This window comes from Ammospiza caudacuta, chromosome 1 (assembly GCF_027887145.1).
Source record: "Ammospiza caudacuta isolate bAmmCau1 chromosome 1, bAmmCau1.pri, whole genome shotgun sequence".
In the NCBI taxonomy this organism is placed as follows: domain Eukaryota; kingdom Metazoa; phylum Chordata; class Aves; order Passeriformes; family Passerellidae; genus Ammospiza; species Ammospiza caudacuta.
Genome location: NC_080593.1, coordinates 55,649,769 through 55,668,614, shown reverse-complemented (window position 1 = coordinate 55,668,614; position 18,846 = coordinate 55,649,769). Strand labels below are relative to the sequence as shown.

The following is an 18,846-nucleotide window of genomic DNA, read 5'->3' as shown; positions in this document are numbered from 1 at the left end:
ATTTTGGTCTACAAATCAAAACCAGATTAACAAACAGCCTAGAAAAGGAAAGTGGGGTGGGACCTGGATTACAGGGTGTCAAAGCCTAGATCGGTGTTTGAAACCAGAGAAATAGAGCACGAAGCTGGAAACATAGCATAAAAGCCTAAATAGTGTAAAAACCACATTTCTGGTGTAAAACCAGAATGGTTAGACAGTGGAAAAAAACCCCCTCAGCAGACAGCAGAAAGTGCTACAAGGGTTTAAAAACCTGTTTCATGGACTAAAATCTAAAATAATTCATGCTTGTGTAAAATATACATGAAATAAGTTGTGCTTGTGCTAAAAATCCTTAAAGATTTAAAACCACAAGCCACAGCTGCGGAAAAGATTGCTTCACAGATTGCAAAACCACAGATGGCAGCAGAGAGAAAGATCTAATTAGCAAACAAAAAGACATGGCTCTGTGCGGAGATGGGCCCTTTCCTGGGACAGTCCAGAGACACCCAAGTGATGAATACTCGATAAGTGTCTACAATCAAGATAGTCAGTCATCAAGGGCGTGCATCCCAATACCAAGTTCCCATAACTGGGAGATCAGCATTCATCATTCATCGCTTCCCATAAATGGTTTTGTCCTGTCCAGCACAGGGAAAAGGAGACTACATGAATATGTGAAGCGATGAGAAGAATAGAGGAAACTCTGCCCCAGGCGGAAAAAACTATAAAACTAACCCAACAGAGACAACATTCATGAACTAAGGGGATCCGAAGCGGTAGAGTTTGGATCAGTGTTCACCCAGCACCGATCCTGGGCTCGATGCTGTCCCTTTGATTGTGGCTATTGGGGATCAAATCTTGGTCGCAAAATAAAGGCCTATTTTTTGATTATTAATTCAGCTTTATCATTTATTACCTATAACAAAGACCATGGGAGCTTGGATGTTGGGACCAGAAATCTCCATGATGAAGGTACTGATCTTCTTCTTTCAAAAAAGAGGGATTGTTTCCCCAGGGAGTGGGGGAATGCTGGCAGAAGCTGGCATTGTCCGGGGAGTTGGCAGGACGGATTGCAAAATCCAGCCATGTGGAGAGATGGTGACTGTCATAATCTCAGCAGGCTACACAGTCCCAGCAGCTCTGAAACACCTGTTGCCCACTGTTGTAATCACTATCCAGCCACTTCAGGACCTTGTATCATGAGACCCGGCAAGCACACCACGCTGCCCTGCTCCAGGGGACCAGACTGCGGGGCATCCGCTCCAACCCCTCCCGGGACCAGGAGAAACTCCACAACCATTACTCTGTGCCATGTGGTCAATGGGATCAGCCCCACACGCTCCTCAAGCGGCCCAGCAGCACTGCCCATCCAGCCAACACCACGGGGTGGGGCGGCGTGGGGCCCGGTCTCTAAGCGACACAGCCAAGCCTCTGTGGAGCCTGGCTGCACCTCCAGGGGCAGCAGCCCCACCACTGAGCCTGCTTCCAAAGAGAGCTGCAGAACTCAGAGCCTGGGAAAAACCCTTGCAAAGGTCCTGCTTGCAAAAAGGCAGTGCAGACAGACAGGAAGGGCTGTGGTACTGCAGGGACAGAGAGGGTCGAGTCTGCCTGAAGACATGGAGTCAGACTCACGGGTTAAATGCCTCACAGCAGCTGAAATCAAGACCCACTGTCATACAGCCAAGCAAGAAGCCAGCAGCTGCTTGCAAATGGATAATAAAGAGACAAACAGACACTAAGTTTCCTTCCCTACAAAACATTGCAACCACATTACCCCTTAATAAATCAAGGTTTTAATTTCCCAGAAATTCTAATAACATTTCTGAAAACATTTGCAAAGGGTAAAGAGTTCATAATACAGTATTTGTTGATTTTGTTTGCAATTGCTAAAGCTAAAGTTAATAAGCCCATGATCAGTAAAGTGTTATCTTTCTGTCTCAGACAATTACTGCTGTGCATCAGGAAAGCATTGCGTGTGTATTGTTATGTATTTTTTTTAATACTCCTACTAATTATTGTCACAATATTTCAAGAAGGATGGGTAAGATCCACAGTATGTCCACTAAAATATTTATATTAAAAAGTTTTTGTTTTGTTTTGTACTGGACATTAATACAAACTTGTTTCTAAAATGTAGAATGCAGGAAATCTCTCTCAACCAAGTCATTGGCCTAATCAACTATGAACTTGGCTAGTAAAGATTCTGTGCAAAAAAGCTAAACCTTTTTCTTTTCAGACAGGCATAGAGGCTTCGTTCGGGAGTAGCCCTCCAAGTTTGCTCATGGTGAAAAAGAGACCTTGCAGCAACCTTATTAATGCTGTTAAAAATTGCATGCTTTATTTCTATTTCTACTTATTATAGAAAGAAAAAAGGGAAGAAAGATTGGGGTGAAGATACACCCCCCTTTTTGAGTTTTAAGCGGTGTCATGTTCTTATGTTTTATAAGTCATATAACAGTACAATATTCCTATGAAATCCAAGGTAAAGGACATTGGACAGCATTCTGATGTTTCTTCAACAGAACAATGGAGTACAAATGACCACCTACCTCATGGACAGTCAATACAAGGACTTGAATTGTTTATGAAGTATTTTCCTGTTTACAAACTGTTTTTCTGTTAACAGATTGTTTTCTGGGTTTTGGGTTCTTCAAGAGATAAATGGGTTACAGGTTGTTTTTAATAGCTGTGTTTTTTTATATAAGGGTTAAATGGGTTAAAGGTTGAATGGTTTTAGTTTTTTGTAAGTTGTAACACATAAGCATTGTGCCTGTGGCCTGAGTTCTCCATCAACAGACCCTGAATATAAATGCTGCAGCTTCCATGCAAATTTGGCCCATGCTGTCTTGTGTTGTCCCGTTTGCAAAGGGCCTTTGCAGATGGGTGACAAGAAACAAGTTACAAACTTTATTAAACAAGGAAGGCATATGTGAGCTTCCCAATCAGACATATGTGAGCTTCCTAATCGGGTCTCTTATGAAGCTGCAAGCATTTCACTGGCCAGATCCCAAGGGAGCGTGGAGTTCCGATCAATGAGAACATACAGACCAGGTCTTTCAAAATGCCCTTTATAAGGAAGGGCTTGGAAAAATAAACTTCCTCTGTGCCACACCAACATCAGGGGTGAGTGCCTCTGTCTCCTTTCCCCTCACCCCACACACATGACCTAACATGGGCCCAGTGTTGAACCTTGGCACACACCACTAGTGACAGGCCTCCCACTAGACGTTGTGCCACTACAACACTCTGGTATCTGCTGTTCAGCCAGTTCTCAATCCACCTCACTAGCCATTAATCCAGTCCAGTCTCTTTGCATATGAGAATATTGTGGTCATCAGGTTGGTCAAGCATGGTTTGCCTTTAGTGAAACCATGTTGACTACACCTGATCCCTTTCTTGTCATCCATGTGGATAGAGATGGCCTCCAGAATGAGACACTGCATTACCTTTCCCTTTCCAGAGACTGAGTTATGCTAATTGGCGGGTGTTTCCCCGGGTCGGTTCTCCTTGGTGTTTTTGAAGACCAGGGTGATATTTCTCAGGCACTTCTCCTTATCACCATGACCTCTCAAAGATGACCATGAGTGGCCTTGCTTTGGTGTCATGATAACAAGACTTGAAAACATAGCAAATAGACATGAACAAAGCTCTACATATTTAGCATTATCCAAATTCCCATAACTAGTATCACAATATTCAAAATAGTTCTCAAACATGGGCCAGTTCTTCAACCAAGAAAAAATAATTTTAGCATTTTAGATAATAGCACAAAGCCTTTGTCAGACTTTTAAACATATTTTGCTGAACAGAGAGCTTCTTAAGCAGCAGACTGTCCCTCACACCCAGTACAAAGGAAATACCAAACAGGGATCAAACACAGATCTTCTGCCTTCCTTGTTGTTGGGGTTTAAGATTCTCTCAAAGAATTTCTCCCCATATATGTTAGTAGGAGACAATAATGACCAGGTACTTAAGAGAGAGAAAACAAGTGGCCACAGCTCAGGGAAGGGGTCCAGCTGGCTACTCTCTCTTTTTACCTAGGGGTTTCTCTGGGAAGGGCAGAGATACTGCAAGAATTTGGATGGGAAAAGAAAGGGCTGAGGCAGCTGCTAGCTCTGTCTCCCTCTCTCTCTCTCTCAGCTTCAGAGGAGGACGTTTGAGCTGGAGGGAATTCGCTGCCACCACTGGAGCCTAGCCCACTCCTACTTCTGCTGTGGGGTGAGCCTCTGCGCATGAGGTCCCACTGAATTGGGAACCTTATTTACATCCTACCTCACTGAAAAAGGACTTTCACCATCCATTCAGGTCCTTCAGGGGAAACCCCAGGATCCCTAAGCCCCCTCCTCCACCAAGGATGCCTCACCCGGCCATGTTCAGGAGCCCCGTTCAGGAGTCCAGCTGCCACTTCCCAGCCCCCAATGGTTTTTGAGGTTTCTTTACTACACTGTAACTCACACCCCTGCCCTGCAGGGAGGCCCCGCAGCTCCAGCTACAACTGTTGAGTTTCTGATACATCTCATCTACCACCCCGGGACTTTGCTCATCCCTGCCTTCCTAGCTTGCCACTCCGAGGTTTCTGCTACAGCTCCTTTTGCTATCCAGAGGGGGAAGAAGGTCGGGCTGAGTGAGTTTGTAAGGGAAGCCCCCTCTCCATCCCTCTCTGCCGGCTGCGTCTGCCATTACCGTGTGGAGAGAGGCGGCGCCACAGCGCCCCCTGCAGCTGCGGGGGAATCATCGCACCTGCCCTGCCTGGCCGGGAGTCCACAGCGCCCCTGCCGGCTGTGACCGTAACTGCACCAAAGTGGAAATGGCTTAAAGAGAGGCAAGAGACAATTTACTGGGATTTCTGTTCATGTTTGTTGTTGTTAACATTGTTGTTGATGCTCGCCTTGTTATGCACACATACATTAGTCAAGACCTGTTATTCTTTATCTTGTATCTTTGCCTGAAAGCCCCTTAATTTCAAAGTTAAATAATAATTTAGAGGGAAGGGGGTCATATTTTCCATTCCAAAGGAGGCTCCTGCTTTCCTTAGCCAAGACACTTGTATTTCTAAGCAGCTTGGAAAGATGATCTAATGTGGCAGTCAAGTTTTCACAGATGCTAAGGTTAGCATCCATCTTATGGACACAGGTCTTATGACTTAGATAACAAGACATTAATTTTATTTTCCTTTCTGCCTCTAAAAACCTGATCTCTTTACATTTTAAGTATTGCCAACTTTACTGAAGAGACCTTTAAAGCAGTCTCTGGTGCCTTCTTTCCACTACTCAGCAAGCAAATGTTAACACATCACAACCTCCAGCACAACAGACCTATATGCACTTCATCCTGCCAAAAGACAGAACCAGAAAAAGCTGCAGAGATGAAATAATATGTTATCTCTATAGCAAGAGCTTCACATTTCAGGTCTGAAGCACACTGGCTAGAAGACCCTGGTTGTAGCTTTTGCAGTCACAGCTTGAGCTAATAGGGTAGAGCAGCAGCTTCTTACTGTCTGGTTTCTTCTAGCAGTCTGGAATCAACACACATGCATCAAAAACCCCATTCAATGCTTTGTAGTTTGGAGAGGAGCACAGATGTTGTGCATGTTAATGTCCTTAGCCATCTCAAGTCCTCAAAATCTGCCTGCATAAATACAGAGCAACTGCAAGGAGCTTTGGTGAAGAAGGTACCAACAACAACAAACCCAAGCCAAACCCAAACTGAATCAGATTGAGCAGTCAGAGTATATTGTGTATCTGGAGTATCAGGAAGAAGACAATACAGTCAGTGACAGGATGCCAGGGAAGCAAGCCATCCCTGGGGGGAAGGTTGGAGGCAGAGGGTAATTGGTACTAAAGAGAAGTACACCATCTGCCACCTGCTGCTGGACCCACTGGCCATTGCACAGTCTCTAAAAGCTGTTCTTGGGCAAACCTTGAATTCCCTGTCCTTTCCATCCCAGCAGGACAGCCTCTGCAGGGTGGCTAACAGGTTGGGGAGCACAAGGCAACCTCCATCTCAGTACAATTCCCACAGCTCTGACCTATAGAGAAGACAGAAGTGATAAGAGTAACCGATGCTGAAGATAAGGGGCATGGTGTTGGCAAAATATCCCAAAAGGTGCAGCAGGGGCAGCAGGTGGTTCACAAAAAGCACATATAACAGTTACAAAATACAGAGTGGATTGATGTTTGTTTTCAGATTCTCATAAAATGCCAGGGAAAAAACATGAAAAACATCGCTGTCTTGACATATGAGGATTTTTAGTTTCACATTTATCGTTTCCATTTTGCACTGTACATGCAGGATTTGAAAGTGGGGAAGTCCAGGAGGCAGTGCAGCTTGCCATTTAGCTTTATGTAGCTCACACCTCAATCAGGTTTTACTCAGTGCAACTGCCCTTCTGGAAGATAACTGAGATTTCCACCCAACCACTGATTTTTGCAATGCCGAACACAGATGTACAAGAGCACCTACCAGTTCATCTTCTACCTGTGCCAACACTTGCTATATCCTGACAGCTATATCTTGGTTAACAAATTATGAAGAAACAGAACTTTTGTTTTCAAGAAGTTTAAAACACCTTATTTCAGTAAAGCATGTAAGTGAAAAGTTAACTGAGTAGGAATTTTTGAAAGTAATTGAAGTTCATACTCTATCAAAGCCCTTTTTGGAAGAGGAACAGACTCTGCACTGGTACTCAGAAAGAAAAGGAACATACTTCAGCAAAAGCTGATTTAAAATGCAAATTGAGAAATTTTCCTTTTGCTCATGTATATTAAATAAATTTTAGGCACCTGCCTCATGAGCCACAGCACCATGGGAGGCACGGTGCTTATAAAAAAATGCTATTCTATTTCTGTATTATCACCTAGATTATTTCTGTTTTTTCAAACCACACTGCATTGCTGCTTGACTTTTTCATTCAAGTACTGTTATGCTTGGGGGGAATTCACCAGTAAAGACACTATTCTCCTTTATGTGCGTACATATATGCATATACATCCCTTCTACATTGTCCTAGGTTACAATATAAAGATGTATTCTATCCCCATCCTCAAGAGCTGCTGAAACCAGGAGGGGCATTGTTTTTTTCCTTATCTCCTGTTAATGGGCCCATCAATGTCTTGCCTCATGACTCGGAGATAACTCCCTCTGGGAGCCATTTCTGTTTAAGGGGACATCAAGGACCCATAGCATGACTCAGAACAATATCAGCGCATTGTGAGATGCTCCACCCAGGGGGGAGGAGCTAAGCACCCCCATCTGGATATAATCTGGGTTTTGGGACACCACAAGCAATCTTTCCGCTGGATTCCCAGAGGAACGGCTGCCCTTACCCACTGGTTTCCAGAGGACAAGAGCTACCAGATCATTTCTACAGGATCATCACTTCAACAAGAACATTTCATCTGGATTGCTACCACCACCCTAACTAGCAGGATGTCAGGTTGTATTCTGACTCTGTCAGTGTTTTTTTGTCTTTTGCATTATTGCATGTATTTCAGGTTTTTTTTTCCTTTTCCTAATAAATTGTATTTCTGACTTGGAGTCTCTCACTGGTTTTGCTTTCAAACCAGAACATATTTATTTATTTACATATACTAAGAAAAGCAGTATTTTCTTTAAAAATACAAACCTGAAGTTTCTTTGCAACCTGCTTGCCTCTATCCCTGGGAAATTAACTGTAATTGATTGTTATTGTGTATTTTATTCCTTTACTCAAGTGTATGTTTCTACCTGAGAGACTGCAGTGTAAAGACAAGAAAATCTATAAAAGGAATATTATAGCAGCAAATAGAAATGTAAAATAAAATGAATACCTTAACATGACAAAAACAATATGGCAGCAAATAATTTGCTGGCAAGGAGACTGTAAAGCTGCTGGAGAAAACTCAATCCAGATATTAAAAAGGTAAACTGGGGAGATCTGATGCCTTAAAATGCTGAGTGTTTCTAAAAAATGAGAGGTTGCTGGTGGATTGCTCAGTGGAGGATGTATTCCCCAATGCATTAAAAAAAAACAGCTGGAACATCATGGACACTGTCCAGTACCACAAGCTGCTTCAACACAGACATGGAGAATAGGCCAAAGTCGGGAGTCCTCAATGCTGCAGGCAGACAGCTAAAGCTTAGCTTCATGAATATACATTTAAATCTCTTTGCACAGAATATGCATATAAAGACAGCTTCCAAGTCTTCATAACCATAAACTGACTTTTTGTAAGTTTTATTTTTGCTGTTGTTTTTCTCCAAAATATATTATCATTGGAAACATAAACATACCTAACTTCTGAGCAGAAAAAACCCATGGAGGACAACCTCTTGACTGTGTTGCATTGTCTTGGTTTAAGACAATTTAAAGGGAACACTCTACAATGAGTTCTCTCTCTTAGTGTTAATCCCTTTCCACTGATAAGAAACCAAATACTAGTAGATATAAGTGAAAAATAGCAGTTTACTAGCAAGCAAAACAGCAACGGACAAAAAATAACAGTAAACAATCACTAGATACAAAATTGCTATTTCTCACAGACACCCACCAGAGACAAAGAGAAACTTGAATCTGCAGAGTGACCCATCCTAAGATGCTGCCCGCCACAGCTGAGTGTATGGTTCTGAAGGCAAAGGGAAAATGGCAGCAAACCCTCCCATGACGGTAGGAGCTTTTGAAGCAGCACTAGTGGCAGATAGAAATTGTCAGGGTGTGTGGGATCAGTGTTCCCAATTGCTGCCGCCTCCTGACACCTGCTGGACTCTGCCAGTTTTGGGGTTGCTGCCTTGGGTCCCTACTCCAACGGAAGAGGAGGAAAGGAAGAATAGACTTTCAGCACTGATGAGTGGTACCCTGGCACCAGACCAGCTCTGGCTATCTATTTATGCCCACTATTTTGGGCATAAATAGATAGGGGATACAGTAACATTTGGGGTTACCTGCGATATGCATTAAACCTAGAGTGACTGAACTGGAAATAAAAGAACGGTGAACTCTATCCAGAAGGCACAAAAGGTTCAGAGGGTTGATGGAGCATACCCGTACTTAGTGGATAGTACCAGACAGCAGCCCTAAGCATTACAGGTCACTGTGTTGCAGGACCTGCATACATTTTATCTGGGGTTGCCTTTTCATGCAATCAGCTTTGCATTCCCTCACTTTCAATACAGGAAGACTCAGAGGCATTTGGATAGTTTTGTTGTAGTAAAATCCAGTTCATCCTTCCTTCCTTCCAAAGGCCGTCCTTTTGCTCCTTAAGAGAACTCCTCCTCTTCCTGCACACAAGCAGTGGGCAGAAAATGTGGATGCTTCAATCTGGTGTTTGACTACAGCGTTCTCTTGGAGCTTATTGTTGGTTTTGCTCATAGACCAAGAAGAAGAGAACCAAACCTTCCTGGAAACTCATATGATGAAGAAAATAAAGTATGCCTCCTGAAAATATGACACCAGTTTCAGACAATATATACAGATGCTAGTACCGCTGTCATCACAGAGCCAAATCCAAACTCTGATCACCTTCTTCATATGATTTGTCTAATATAAGAGCTCGAGTAGCCTTTTGTAACCAGAACCAAAAATATATAATTAAAAATCACATAAAATCATATCCAATTCCAGAGAAATTATTTCTGAGAATTGCACAAATGCATATTTTTTTTTAAAATGGGTTAATTTAAAAGACAACCTGCTACCCCAACTTAGAGATACTCACTCACACTCACTGTTGAAGTTTCTGACAGAGTTGGTATTTATATGGGTGGTCCACTGGTATTTCTTATACTACCATAAAAATATCAGCCTTCCTTTTCTGTTTGTCTTCTGTCTCAATTTATCTTCTTTACAGAGAATTTGCACTCTGATACTATATTACAGTGACCTGATGAGGGTCGTGAGAGAGAGACAAGAATCTTGGTTCATGATCAGAAGGTTGGATTTATTGATATATGATATATAATGCATTATTACTATACTAAAAGGAATAAAGAGAGAAGTTGCAGAGGCTTGCTAAGCTAAGAATAGAATCTAAAAACAAGAGAGTTCTCTGTCACTGTGTTCCAGAGAGCTTGCCCTGTGATTGGCCCTTAATTGTACACATGGAACATGAGCCAATCGCTATGGCACTAGGTGCACCCTATTGCATTCCACAGAAGCTGATAATCATTGTTTACATTCTCTTTCTGGGGCCTCAGCTTCCCAGAAGATGAACAAATCCCAAAGAAAGGATTTCTATGAAAAAATGTCTGTGACAATACTGTACACTATAATGTAATAGCGCCAATTGAAATAATGGTACCTGGTCTTAAAAACCATTTAGATGCTAATAATGATAATAAATTAAATGATAATAAGCCCACATTTAGCCTTAGAAAGCAAAAAGCCTTTTCAACCTTAGCATGATAAAGTGTCTAACAAATGTTAGGGAACACTGTCATAAACAGTCTCATAGCAACTCCATGCACAACTGTACAAAAGGAGCTGCTATCCAAACAGATAGAGTACAGCAGTCTCTGGTCAATGAAAAGTGAAAAATGAGCTTTAAAAACAAAAAGAGGAGGTTGAACGATGACATTTTCCTTCTCCAGTCTCTATTTCCAGCTAAATAGTTGTGGCTTTCAACAACTACTCTTCCTTTCTGCATTTCACAAGAAGAGAATGCAGAAAAATTAAGACCTTGAGCCAAGCCATATCCTAAATTTGTGCGTGAACATGACCCTGTGCAAAACATACAGCAATACTGAAGCTGGCATATGGAAATACCATAAAGTAGAGAAGAACTGGCACTCATATGAGAAAGTACTTGAAACTACAGATTAATGTTACATGGCTACAGCATTTCAAGCATGATCTTTTACAGCTAGGGCTTTCCAGGAATTGGAAGCAAGCTCTTGTTTGAAGCTTAAGATAGCTTCCCAACACATACACAGTGAGTTTCCTAATGCGACTCAAGGCCTGATGAAAGGCTTTCTGAGAATAGAAAAGGACAATTTCTTTTTTTGCCTAATTTTCTTTTTTTCTTTCTCTAAGCATTAGATAACAATGAAATACAGCAGAGCCAGCATTTCTAGAAAAAAAGCATTTTTAAATTTTGAACATTAAAAAATAGCAATCTGACACATTTTACAGTGTGCCTATCATTCTCAGATATTCTAAAACCTTTTACAGTTGAAAATATTTGTCATAGAGATACTGGGTTCTTCCATTTCCGTTGAGACATGGGTATCACAGTCAGGTGTTACTTCAGTCATATTATAAATGGGTAATACAATGGTTGGCTCTCACAATTAAGAGATTAATATTATGTGTATGTTAAGAGAAGTTTTACATATACATAGTTATTTTTATATGTTCTCCCCATAATCCTCTTTCCCTTCTCCCTTATATTATTGTCACTAGCCCGGGCATTTAGGGGAGGGCAACCTTGTTACCAGGAGGCGCAGCATGGCAACACCTGACCATCAATCAAGTTGTAAGAAAGTGATTTCCACCAATGGTTGGCAGAGAAGGAGTCGACTGACAAGACTTTGGGAGGGGCCAAGACTATAAAAGGCAGAGCATCCATTTTGTAAGCGAGTGCAGGGCTACTGGTCACATAGACTCTCAGACCTGTAAAATTTTTCCTTATTCAGTACTTTGTTTTATTTTTGTTAAGGTTTAATAAAACTTTGAAATTTTAAAAGTGAATGTTGTTTCTCAAAAGTCATTAATGAAATTTTGCCATGCAATTGCAAGATGTGCTCTGTGCAAGCCACAGAACTAAGAAGAGGCCAAGCAATGTATCAACACTCAGGACTGCAGGCCACATAGAAGGCACGTTTGCGACAATGGCTATGTTTTTCATTTTAACTTCCAAGCCTATTGTATAGAATGGTAGAGAAACCTGACAAAGAAAAGAAAACAGAACAGAAAAAAGAAGATTGTGTTATATAAAATAACTCCTTTTTCTGACAGGTCTGATGAAATAGAAATTCAAGACTACAGTTACAGACATGATTATTGAGGGATATCTCTGGTGCAAATAGCTGAGTTTGCAAACTGCAGATTGAGATGCTGATTGAAATGCAGATTTGAGCCCTTTGGAGGTGCCCAGGACAAGAGGCTGTGAACTGGGTGGTGCCAGCCAGGTGAATGGACACTGAGACACAGCAGTAGCAGTGAAGTGGCAGATTTTTGGATAACAGAAGGAAGGAAGACAAATGGCACCAAAAACATAGAAGACTCAGGAGGAAGAGGGAGATCAACACAATATGTGGTATCAGCTCATACTTGATTTTTACCAGTTTAGCACAAGAAAAAAAGTTAAATTAATTTCTGAAAGTTTAGACACCTTTTTTGCATTTTCACAGCTCCCAAAATATCATTAACGCTTCTAAATATTTCATTCTGGCACATGTGAAAAGACTTACTGAGGTTTCAAGTCTCTTCTAGGTTTTCAAGGGAAATTTGAATTACATTAAAGCAAATATTAACCATAAATCAAGATCTAGACCTAATTTTCGCATTACTACCTGAAGGGTATTTTAGCTAGTACAACACAGATCACTCTGGTTTGACATAACAACATTCACTCTGTTTACATGGTTTTCACAGAAAGCCAAACCACAAAAACACAGTTCACAGTACTGTTAGTCTAGTCAAAGTCTAGGCACTCTTGTAGGTTAGCCCAGGCACAAATTCCAGTTTGTATAGAGCTCTCAGTGATTTCCAGCCCACTGGGACAAGGAAACATTTCTCTTTAGCTTTGTGTACTCACTGGTTTTTCTTCTGGGTTCCCATTGGGCACCTCCACAACTCTGAGGTCATGGTCCACCTGCAGCCTTGCCCTTGTAACAAACTGGATGACTGATGAACTGTCCTGAGGAGAATAAAGAGGAACAACTGGACTTAACAACAACAACAACAAAAGCACCAACCTCCCGTCAAAAAAAGCCCAACAAACCATCAAACTACTGCCAGTATAATAAATACACCCAGACAACGCTTAGTGAAGGCTAGGTTGGAGTTAAGTACCAGCCTGGTTACAACTCTGCTTTGAAAAAATATACTTTATGCTCATAAAAGATATACCTGAGCACATTGTTTCAGATTATAGAAAAATCAGGTATGTTAGACTTTAAACACATACTTTGTATTTGGTTTGTTAATATTTCCCACATTTATCATGAAAGCAAGACAGAGAATCCAATGACACAGGCAGGCTCAATATTAACTGTGAAAAATGTACACATTTGTTTTTCAAGTGAACATAAAAATAATATACAGAAAATGAGATAAACTACAATATATCCCGGGGGAGAACCTCTTATTTGAATCTGTGCATGGCAACTATCTTATTCACTGTACAATTCCTCTCATTAATACGTATTTCTCCAATAAAACGCCCGGTGCATTTTAACATGCACATTTCAATAAGATGCCATTTCAACTTACAGATGACTCACTTGTATGTGGTTTGCCTTGGGAAGAGTATGTAATAAGTAGAAAACAGCATGCACTGGTGATACTCAAACATGTGTAAACACTCTATGTCTTTTAAGGGAGTGTTGCTAAAAGTAATCTTAGAAGGGACCCAGCAATGGGATGAAGCCTGGCTATATCCCAAGAAGCATATTTTGCATGCACTCAGTTGTAATCTATGTAAACTATGTAAATATGTAAACACTACTTATTTGCATATTTCTGCATTTCTATAAGTATGTAACAAATATCTGAAACTTCTGGCCATGTCTGTACTTCTTCTTTTCAAATATGAACAACATTAACAGACTTATTGGTTTCAATTGGAAAACCTCAAGACTATTAATTGATTTCTAATAAGGGCTGCCTCTGATGCTTTTAATCTAACAGCTATGAAAGACAGGTTTATTTTAATAGGTTTATGTTATCAGTCTTCTCCCTCAATTATCTTATTCCCTCATAACCTTACAGCATCTCGCCAGAATTAGTCAGCATTTTTTTAAGTAAAGGAACGTAGGTCAAAATGCAGTAAATCACAAAAAATATAAAAAATTTACTGTCTCATTCAGCAGCTTCAGAGAAGAAAGAAATTAAATGCCAACCATTTGTTTATTGCCACAAATGTTAAGCTCAGCATTAATGTGGTCATGATGCATCTTCTTTGAATAACAATAATTTAATAAACAATAAATTATTTATTATTTATTTTATATTATTTTAATTATAATTTTATTATTTTATTATATTTATTATTTTATTTATATCATTTTATATTTTATTATTATTATTATTTAGTAATAATAAAATACTTCTATGTCTCTCTTTACACAGGAAGATAATACATAGCTGGTCACAGTGTACATTCACTTACATTTTTTTAGAATGAAAACTTACAGATATAAATGAGATTTTCAGAAATCTCTAGCCTAAACATCATGCACACAATTAGGGGTCTCGTTTGTTATTTTTCAACGTATAAATTTCTGAACTAAATTTATTTCTATTCTAATGAGTAATGGGTAAGAACTAAGATTAACCCCTCTGTACACCCTGTTAATGAGTAGATCTGTTTTTTTTGATACCACTATTATTTTTCACACACTAATAAAGAGGAAGAAATGGAAGTTTTGAGTTTATTGGTTCACCTAAGCACACTTAAATTGGCATTGAAGACAACCTACAAGGAGACCACATACTTTCTTGAGTATCTCGGTATTCAGCAGCATGTAGATATTTATATCACAGGACTCTGCTTTAGGTAGTGAGCTTATGTTGCAGTGTAGAATTAAACAAGATCTGCCTGGTCTTTCACAGTCCTACAGGAAATATGGAAAAAGTTGTTAGGCAAAGGAGGTAAAAATTAAATGATAAATGAAAAATTGTAAAATTCAATTATAAATGATAAACAGCAAACACACCACAAAACTAAGTTATATAACTGCTATAATACAGCACTCTTGCACTGAAACAACAACTTTCAAGACCTGAAGATAGCTGGCTACAGATGCCGAAATGAAAGGAAGCCAGGTAAAATTCAGTCCCCTACAGAGCTGCTGAGCCAGGCAAGCATTCAAAACTGAAAGGAACAGGACTGCTGCTGAACACCAGCCCTTTGTGTGGGTCAGGCAGTGCAGTGACCCAGTGCTCCCACATGCCTTTGAGAGAGCAAAGGCTCTGGTTACCAAGTGTGTGCTGCCACGTCAGCTAATTCCCTTTCCACTGCACTTCCTCAAACCTCCTATTTACTCTTAAAAAACAGACAATTACAATCATTACATGTCCCCCCAGCATGAACTATCTGCTTCAGATCGTCATGCCAAACCATGCAAACTGTTTTGTAAAATATGCTGTATGTTCTAGTGATTCCATAAGCAGTACTGTTTCTTACCAATACTTTTCTGCCAGACTTCGTGAAAAAAGCAAATATTGTGTGGAAAATGTTTTCATTTTCTTGAGGAACAACACATGGGCTGTGGCTTCTATGGAAAGAACAGCTTCCTTTGTCCTGGCCAACCTGCATGCACAATTATAAATCACAATTATTATTCAGAATTAGTGAAATTACACAAGAAGGTTGAATTAGCCTGTCTGTAAAAGCACACCTTAATCTGAGCTAAATGTCTGGACTCCTATTAATAGCCAAAAGAGAAAAATAACCACCTTGGGAGTCAAATAACCCTAAAGAAAGTATCTGAAGTAAGCCAGATAACCATGCACTGGAAATGCTTTTACTGGACAGGATATGAATATGTCTAACCTAGCTCACCTGTACGTGTCTGGAGATAGAGGAGAAAAACCTCAGCAAAATATATGTTATGACATAGCATTTTAAATCAATAGTTGTCCTAGTTACAGAAATATTAGGCAGAGTTTAGCACTAGGGCTGACCCAAAAATCTTCCTCTACATCAACCCGCACAAGTTTGTTTATTGTTTCTTTAAGACTTGGAGTCAGAAGCAGAATCTCTATGTTTTACCTCAGTTCACAAAACCTGGAGGGATGCTTTGTGTCTTTAAAAACAGGGAACAGAAACATGGAGCTCTGTCCCCTCAAGCATTTCAAAATCCCTTCAGACGCTGCCATAGGCCATTTGCCGGGGAGGGGACAGACTTGCCCACTGTTGCCTGCATCTGGCACGCCAGAGGTCAGAGGCACTCCACGAGTTCCAGCCGCTGCCAGCAGCTGCACCACGCTAGGGAGAGCCCCGGTGGGTGGCGTGGAGTAGGCAGCACAGCAGCATTGACTGCTTTTAGACAAATGTCGCTTTTCCAGATTTTTTTGTCCCTGTTCTCTGTTGGTTATTCGTTTGGCGGAGCAGGGGAGGCAGGGAGTTTTGGAACAACAAGCAACAGGCTTGTTTGCTGTGTTGTTTCCTCTCTTGGCTATGGGGCCCAGGGATGGGATTCTCCACCATTTTATCTGTGTTCCCCGGGACAATCAGGGGGATCTCCTCCCCATTTGTGCGTGGGCGTTGAACCATTTGCAGTTCACCATTTGAACCATGTATTTGTTGATTATTGCTGTTTTTGTTAAGTAAACCGTTATTTTCTTCACTTGTATCTCTTCGTATTTGTCTTTCCTCATTAGTGGAAAGGGGAGAAGTTAAAACTAAGGGGAAGCAACTTATTTCAGAGACCTCACCCCGTGAATTGTCTTAAATGAAGACAATAGTTTTACCCTTTGTACTAACTTTTTTGATGTTTTGGCCAACTCAGGTGCACCCCTGTTTATATCAGAACTAACAAGATAAATCTTGTGTAAATGCACAAGCCTAGGCACTAAGTCTGTTCTTTTACCTTTAGCAGAAATAGTACAAAGCCACCTTTTTTGTGTCATTAGCTTACTCACTTGCCCAAGAAAGTGGATGACTGAGCCAAGTAAGACTTGAAAAGTACCAAACTGATAAAATGAGCTTCAGTCAAGATAATCTTGCTCAAGAAAAGCCTTCTCACTTTTTGCCACTAACAAATATTTACTGAAAAAAAATGACCAAAATTTAATAAAAAGTAATATTCAAAGTAATAATAAAAAATAATATCAGCAAATTCTTCCTGCTACTATACTTAAAGTCTGTAAGTGAGAGAGGGAGATTTTCTCACAAACCACTAGCTGACATTCTTGCACATACTGCCGCTGACCTCCTCACATCCTATGACATGATACAAGACTGAAAACTTGTACCTTACTAAATTCATAAATCCTTGAAAGAGGGAAAGAAAAAGCTGCTACAGCTGTTACAGGTCTGCCTAATTTTTAAATGCTATTTCCAGACAAGTGATATGTATGTCTCTTTGAAAGTGATATAGATCACCTGTGTGCTTCACTGGCCCACAAATTCTTCATAATCTGTTCTTTGCAGTATGTGTATCCAAAGTTTACAGACTCCTTGGGCTCATCTGAAGATAAAGACTGATTTGTCTAGATCAGCTGAAATGAGTTTTCATTATTTACTTTAGGTAAGAGATTCACAAAGCCCACAGACATTTATTTCTTTGATCTTTCACAGGTAAATTAGATCCACATCAACTAGAAGGCTTACGTTAAATTAAAAAGTCAGGATCTATTGTGACAGATGAGTATTGTGATGATTGACTCTCACAATTAACAGACAAATATCATGTATGTAGGTTAAGAAAAGTTTTATAGATTTATAGTTATGTTTTACCCCATTGTTACCAAGGAACACCCGGGGCTGGGACATTTGGGAGGGTTGGATTGTCACTATGGCAACACCTGACCTCCAATCAGGATTTGAGGAAGAGATCTCCACCACTGGACAACGAAGAAGGGTCAATGGACAGAACTTTGGGAGGGGCTAAAGGGTTAAAAGGTGAAAGCTCCATTGTGTGGGTGAGCACGGGGTGGGGAAAATCCTTTGCTCCCAGCATTGTAACCTTTTCTCTATTCAGTCCTCTACTGTATTTTGGATAAGGTTTAATAAACCTTTCTAAAATTATGAAGAGGGAAGTAGAAATGGTTTTTCATCATGTAAGATTACATCACTCTTGGGAAAAAGTGTCAGGAGGACATTTCAGAGTGTAACAGCTGTATGTAAAGCATATCATGTACACTCCACACACACCACAGCCTAAAAAGCCTGCAGATTTTTTAATAGGGCTGTATGAGAATAGCATGTTGAATTTATTGCATACATAGGGATCACCATCTCTGACTTTCCCTGCATGGTGTAGGGATTTATGAGAATACTTGGGCCTGGTTTGCAGCTCCAAGAAGGAAGTACTAGTGCAAAGGGGAGAAACACCACACATTTTCCCAGAAACACAGAGAATAACCAAGAGCAGCCCAAGAAGCCAAGTCACCTGGGAGTGGTTGGAGTTTCTAGGAGAAATAATATAGCTGCTGCCTCTGCACATTCCTGTTCTGCTATCATCTCTGTTTCCCACCTTCAGGGTACTTGCAGCATCATCTCTGCCCATCTGTAGCTACTCTCAGAACATGGCAATTTCTAGCAAGCCTTTGGGGCCTTTCAGAAATTGCTGCAGTTTAGCAAACTTTTAGCAAACAGTTTAAGAGTTTAGGCCACAGTACCTGTAATATAAACTTATCAGGTAAACTGAAAGCCAGTGGCCCCTTCTAGATTTATCCTCAACCCATTAACGTGCATCAAAGGCAAGACCTCCCATTTTTTCAGGGCTTTGTATCCAGCACAAGGTGTCAGCCTGGGGGAAGGAAATCAAATACCATTTCAAAGTGGGCTGGACAGGACAGCTAAGGACCATGCACCATATGTTGAGGACCTATTGGATATTATCAGCTGATGTGGGGTGAAGTATGTGCAAGTGATAGGAGTCTCTTGGAAGAATGAGACAAAAAAACAGGAGGAAAACTGGTTGTTGCTTCCAACAAAGCATGATATACAAGCTCCCTGTTGCACTGCTGTATATAAGAAGCCAAGGGCTATTCCTGTATTT

At 40.6% G+C, this 18,846-nt stretch overlaps 1 protein-coding gene across 1 annotated transcript in view; it reads right to left on the bottom strand.

The window, feature by feature from the left end:
* ITGA9 (integrin subunit alpha 9) overlaps positions 1-18,846 on the bottom strand; it is a 212,176-nt gene that overhangs the window by 26,111 nt on the left and 167,219 nt on the right. Inside the window, exons 24-26 of the mRNA XM_058803423.1 lie at positions 15,303-15,428; positions 14,611-14,730; positions 12,711-12,812 (exon numbers count right to left, since the gene is read on the bottom strand). Of these exons, the coding sequence (XP_058659406.1) occupies positions 12,711-12,812; positions 14,611-14,730; positions 15,303-15,428 (348 nt within the window). The remainder of the gene's footprint in view (positions 1-12,710; positions 12,813-14,610; positions 14,731-15,302; positions 15,429-18,846) is intronic.